General features: G+C 33.4%; 1 protein-coding gene across 1 annotated transcript; it reads right to left on the bottom strand.

Annotated features, from left to right (window-relative positions):
* Positions 1-2660: 2660 nt before the first annotated feature.
* Positions 2661-6411, bottom strand: LOC143533270 (taxane 10-beta-hydroxylase-like). Its single transcript, XM_077028109.1, has 3 exons — positions 5896-6411; positions 4357-4804; positions 2661-2665 (listed from the first exon to the last, which is right to left on the bottom strand). Exons 1-3 carry the CDS (start codon positions 6394-6396, stop codon positions 2661-2663), a joined length of 954 nt encoding a protein of 317 aa, XP_076884224.1. The 5' UTR covers positions 6397-6411.

The raw sequence follows: 6411 nt of genomic DNA, 5'->3' as shown, positions 1-6411 counted from the left end.
CATCGATTTCATCATATAAACAAATCTGGAACGTATTTAGACTTGTATCAGTTGAAATCAATTTTCAAATTTTTATTTCAATTGAAGTGAAGACTGCAATAGAGTCAGTGGCGATGGTTGAATGATCGTAACGGTTAATTTGGATGAAAACGAATTGAAAGAATTTATAATATTGACATCGCATGTTTTTTTAAATCAACGGTGTGAGGGTGTCGCGTACGTAATGTACGATAAGAGATTATTGTATTGGATCTTAAGTCTATATTACATTATAAATAAAACAGATAGGTAACTCTTCACTTTCAACTTTCTCTCTCCATAAGACGCCTGCCCACCACCAGCGACTATTCCCTTTAATTCTTTGGTTTCACTGTGGGAAAAATTAAGACTCTGGAGGCGTCCTTCTTCTATATAATAATGCCCACGTCTCACTCTTTCTCATCAACAATTAAAACTGAAGATGTAAATCTCAAAATTATGCAAAATTGGTGCTCCATGATTTAGGATTATTTGGATGAGGATTGGGGAAAACGAAACGCCTACGGCCATTGTAAATTCTTCTACAAATTGATGCTCCAGGGTTATTCCTTGAAGTCAATTATAGCTGCTGGTGATGGAGTTTCTACTATGGCATGGATCGTGTTCTGATACGGCATATTCTAAATTTTACAAATATTTATGTATCTATCTTAGCCTTAAATTGACCTATCAGTACTAATTTTCTTTGTTAATCATGATCACCAAAGGTTGTATTTTAGCCTAATTTACTAAACACATATGTTATTCATGATAATGTACATGTAATTTACTTCTTTTTATTATACAGGCTGATGCATCCAATAGTTTGAGGACAAATTTAGATAAAATACATCTAATTACCCACAACACATTAAGAAAAACAAGTTAATTGGTAAAACGGGTCAACTGGTGAACCCACAAGGCTGACACATAATTAAGGTTAAGAACTTAAGATGGTTTAATTTGGTCAATTTTAATGGTTCCCAATTAACCTGTGCGGCCCGATATCACCCATAGCTGATTTCACACCTATCCTACTAACCCATAACCGATTACATGTGAGTTTTGGTTTAAACCTAATTAGATATCTTCAACGTATATACTGCGGTTTCAGAATTCAGGTTTGCTTATACTACACTTTTAAGTTTAAGCTACAAGTTGTTACAATTTCTATTTCCATTTTGTTTGCAACCAATTCTTTTATATATATATATATATATATATATATATATATATATATATATATATATATATATATATATATATATAATTACAAATAGGACAGTTGGTTAGGATAAAAATAGGTGAATTATATGGTATTCATATTGATTTCTTTAGTGAAATGTTCTATGTTGGTTTAAAGTTTTTTATGTTTGATTGATTTTGATTTTTTTTAAAAACTGCAGATTCAAAATAATCAAATTAAACTGCAATTTCATATTACCTTTTCAGTTTGCTCCTGGTACCACATCAGAAGCGTTCATCACATCTGCAGATTCACTTGTTCGTGTTGTTGGCCTCGATTTAGTTCACAGGTTTAAAGGTAATATTATTAAAGTTTTGTTACTGATTTAGACTAAAGGTGTTTCTGGGTCAACCCTACCCATTTCACTGGCCATTGAGTTATTACTATACAGGGATCAAAAAATTTAATTCCTGAACTTTTTGCAGATTTTACTTGTGTTTTCTTAAATTTCTAACATATTGAAAACCGCTTTTTTACATGCCTACTTATTGCATTTTTTTTTTTCATGCCAACCTCTTTAGATGCCAATTTAGTCAAGTTGTTTTGTTTCTTGGCTAACCGTTTGGGCCCACAAGTTCTCCCAACGCGCTTATTCTTAGAAGACATGATTTTTTTTTTATTTTATTTTTGTAATTGAATCAAATATGATAATGGTAGTTTAGTAAATTTGATTAAATTGAAGTTTTTACCTTTTTGAGTTTGAAATGTTGTTGTTTCAAGAAAACAATGATTCAAAATCATTTAAATGAAATAGTTTTGCATTTCTATTTAGATTGGTCATTTGACTTATAACGTCAAACTTGTAGTTTCAAAGCTCAAAGCTCTTACATACTTTTACATACTCAACATCAGTTATTATGTTATTTTATTCAGGTTTTTTATTAATTTAATTGTATGATAATATGAAATATATGAATTTGGTAATTTATATACATGAAATGGTAGGATAAAACATGAAATACGTGACAAGGATGGGTAAAAGCTAGAATATATGAATGTTTTAGTTTAGTTAATTGAGGGTATAAAAAATAACCAGTAACTTCTTTTCCGTTAATTTTGGTTTGGTTTTGTCAATTTTTGGCTTGGTTAATCGAGGGTATAAAAATAACGATAACTGATTTTCGGTTAATTTTGCTTCGGTTTTGTTGATTTTGGTTCGGTTTTGTCGATTTTTTGCTCGTTTGGTTTGGTTTGGTTAATCGAAGATATAAAAAAAACCAATAACTGCTTTCTGGTTAATTTTGGTTCAGTTTAGTCGATTTTTGGTTCAGTTTTGCGGTTTTCGGTTCGGTTATTGCTCATCCGTAAGTCATAGCTTTTTATGATGTCAATGTAGTTAAATTAAAGTTATTTTTTATGCAAGTTGCAATGAACATAAACTAAATTCAATTGTTGTTTAATCTGTGTATTCAGATTTCATTAAAACAGCATTTAATTTTCATATTTTATTTATTTAGTGAATTTAGTTAAACTTACAATTGCATTTGATATACTGTTTATCAAAACAATTTGAAGTAAATGAAATAAACCTGGCCCATTTGATATATAATATATATATATACGTGTGCATATGTAAATAGTACTAATCATATGTTTTTGATGTAGTCTGTGCCATGAGAATAGTTTAGGACACCGATTAATCACCAAATGGCTCGTTTTCGCAATGTAAGTTGTTTTTCCCATTTTATAGCTATTGAAGATGGTTAAACGCGTGCACACAACTTAATATGTTTATATGTTACACACTTTTTTAGAAAAAGAAGGTGGCGTTTGTAAAACACAATGTATCTCATGTACAAATATCCTTAAAAGGACCGCAAAGCATGTCCAGTGGTATTTAATTTTATAACGGTTAAGAAGCATGGAAATTGATCAGGTCTTGTCTGTATATGTATGTGTATGCTTTGGCATGTTTTTGGGGACAGGATGTATTGGCTAATATTTGTTAAATAAGATTATTATTGTTAAGTGGATATGTTGTGTATGTGGGATGATATTTTGATTCGTCAGGTAATGAATACATATAAGTCTAACTGATAGTCTGATACTTTATTTAAAATGACATGTTACTTTTGACTCGAATCCAGTTTCACCATGTTTGACTGTAGCAAAGTTTTTATTAATTATTGTTGATTTACTTGTTAGATATAAATATATTGGACAAATCCTTGGAAGTATAAGCCATCTCTATAAAACTTTTTAAGGTGCTTTAATCATATAAAGCTTGAAGTGAAAGGTTATGCGTATACAATTCCATTTGTCACAAGTATCCACTTTATAACACTGGAAGAGCGAACACTCCCATGTCATTGTGGTGACTTTAGTTTACAGTTTTAGTTCATTTCATAGGTGCGAAATGCGGGTTATAATATGATAAATATATTTCTTAAACATATTGATTTCTCATTAGCGTGATATAAATTAATGATAATGTTTCTTTAAAAAATGATGAGATCTAAGAGACACTACATTCCTTATGAACTAAGAATTTTTTACGGCCACGATAGATATAGGACTTACCTAAGATGTTACAAAGTTGCTATATCACCAAAAGATTGATGTTGCAAATTGTCGTTGCCGCTTGTGAGTATTTTATAATAAAGTCAAGATGATCAGTTGCTTACAAATTTTTTGTATGATTAGTCTGATTCATTCCGACTAACATACTTTATTCCTGAATAGGCGACAATTTAATTTTTTATTTTTTTGTGGTTGGATGATTTGGTTAGATCCGGAGACGATTGGTGAGTTTTGTGTGAATTCGGTTTGGTTGCGGACATAATAAAAAATTTGGGTAATTTTTTTATGGTGGGTGAAGCTATAGAAGAAGTTTTAGTCAATAATTTTGGATTCTTTATATCGTAAACAAAATACTAAATATAACTTTTGGTATAGCAAATGCGGTACCATAACGAACCGAACTGCCAGCGGCCGAATCTTGCCTCCCCCGCCGCATCGTGCGGGCACTTCCACTAGTGTGTGTGTGTGTATAGCAGCACGGGACCGAGCAATATAAGACTTTAGTGCATGAATCTTATTATATGCTTTTTGAAATTGATTAGAATATAAATAAGGGAAAAAGATTGGGTTACCTTGACCAATGGTACAGTAGATAGGTTTGTTGTTAGCCAAAAGCCGAATTAATAAGGTAAGAAGGACGGAGGTTGTGCCATATCCTGCAAACATCATTGCGATGATGTTGTCAATGAATTCTTCTTCTGACACTGTTGTTGAGCCGTCATCATCACGGATGCTAAGAAACGAAGTGATTAGATCTTTATGAGGATCACCTTGTTGATTTTGTTCCTTAGGTGCCTCACTTTTCTCATGTATAAGTTGTATAAGCATCGGTACAAGTTTCTTTCTTGCTATGATCGCCTGATTGTATCTAGTGAAAGGCAAGTTGATTGGAATTGATAACACACCTTTCACCATATCATGGAAAAGTGGTAGCAATTTCTCTCTTTGGGGTCCTCTTTCAATCCCAAAAACAAGCGAACAAATTACATTGAAGGTCAAGATCTTCATCAAGGGTTGCACCTACAACATTTAGTAGACAAGTAAATATTATTTACACTTAGTACACTTAATAATGGTGGTCGGAGTGGTCATAGACTCATAGGATGAGTCAGAAACGGATGTGGGTTTGTGTGATACGGATGGAGAACACCACCCCATCCCTATGGTACCAAAAAAATTTCGGAACCAGTGGTATATATCCTCACGATCCCGAATTCAAAGAGAGACGTGTGTGTTATGAATGATTAATCAATAAGGAAAAAACAAAAATCAAATCAAACGGTCATAAGCCTTTTCTACTTAAAAAAAATTAAACTTCGACCTTATAAATACTCACATCACATACTATTTTTTTCACACAAACTTATATTAATTTCTTCTTGTTTCTCTTTAAAATATTTAGATCAAACAATGGATTCTACTCCTCGCAACTACAAAAAGCTATGTCTAGCCAAAACGTCCGTAAAAAACGAAGAGCAAAGTCAGAGGAAATAACACTGGCCAAGGCTTTGATCAATACATCTGAAGACCCAACACACGAGAATCAACAACGGCATTCATCATTTTGGGGTGCTATTTGTAAACATTTCAAAGAATTTATTCCCAGGTCAGACCATATTGATGTTTATTAATTAAAAACTGGTTTAAAATGTGATCTGATGTTAATATGGAGGAAACAGGGTTGCTGGTATAAAAAGTATGTATTATCACCACCCTAAGGCTATATGTTGTTGGCTAACTAGAAACCGGTCCTTAGTTAAAGCGTTACATCAGTGCCATGTATGCATGAAGTCATTAACTAACCGACCATTTAACTCATGCATTATGGAGTAACTAGAAATTATATAAAAGAATAAACCAACAAAAAGAAAAGGAGAAAAATGATTGTTGCATTGGGGATGGACCCTACTAGATGTAATATATTGTGCTAACACAATAACGAAGAAGAAGAGGGAAAAAAAACCCTTTGGCACCCCCTTTGTTGGTGTATTGAGGGTGTTAACATGGTCATGTGTCAGCCGTTGGCGTCACCTAGTTAGCCCATAACTAGTGGTCTAAGGTCAAATTGTGACTCAGAATTGTATAAACAATATGATTGTTTACAATTTTACCTGGACCTCATGGTTCCCATGCCAATGCGTTTGAAGATGGTGTCGGGTTTCTTCATCTACTTTGGCAACATATTCCTTCAGCACTTCAACCTTGAGAAACGAAGCGATAGCCGCTCTAACGCATTTGTGATCATTTCCAGACAACTCCATTATATTTTTGGGACCAAAGATTCTGCTAAGTGATGGTGGTTGTGTGTTGGTGAGTAGGTTCCCATCACAAGTGTATATGAACTTATTTGCGGTTGGGCCATGCAAAACAATCGTCGGGTATCCAAAAAGATTTGCTTTCCAAACCGGACTGTGGTTTGCTATTCTTTCTTGAATCCAGTTTTCAACCCTGTCAGCTTTCATGGCCTTTAAGAGGCCGATGCTTTGCCCTATCACCGGCAGTCCCAACGAACCCGGAGGCAGTTGACCGTTGTACTTCTTAGGACGGATAAGGAAAACGATGGGAGCCAAAATCAACAATAACAATAAACTCACATATACCATGAATTCCATGGCTATAAAACAGTG

The sequence above is a fragment of the Bidens hawaiensis genome, unplaced genomic scaffold (assembly GCF_021521415.1).
Source record: "Bidens hawaiensis isolate Kalapana, Puna unplaced genomic scaffold, B.hawaiensis_p1.1 tig00009659_1, whole genome shotgun sequence".
In the NCBI taxonomy this organism is placed as follows: Eukaryota; Viridiplantae; Streptophyta; class Magnoliopsida; order Asterales; family Asteraceae; genus Bidens; species Bidens hawaiensis.
The sequence above is the reverse complement of the archived record's forward strand: the minus strand, read 5'-3'. Positions and strand labels throughout refer to the sequence as shown.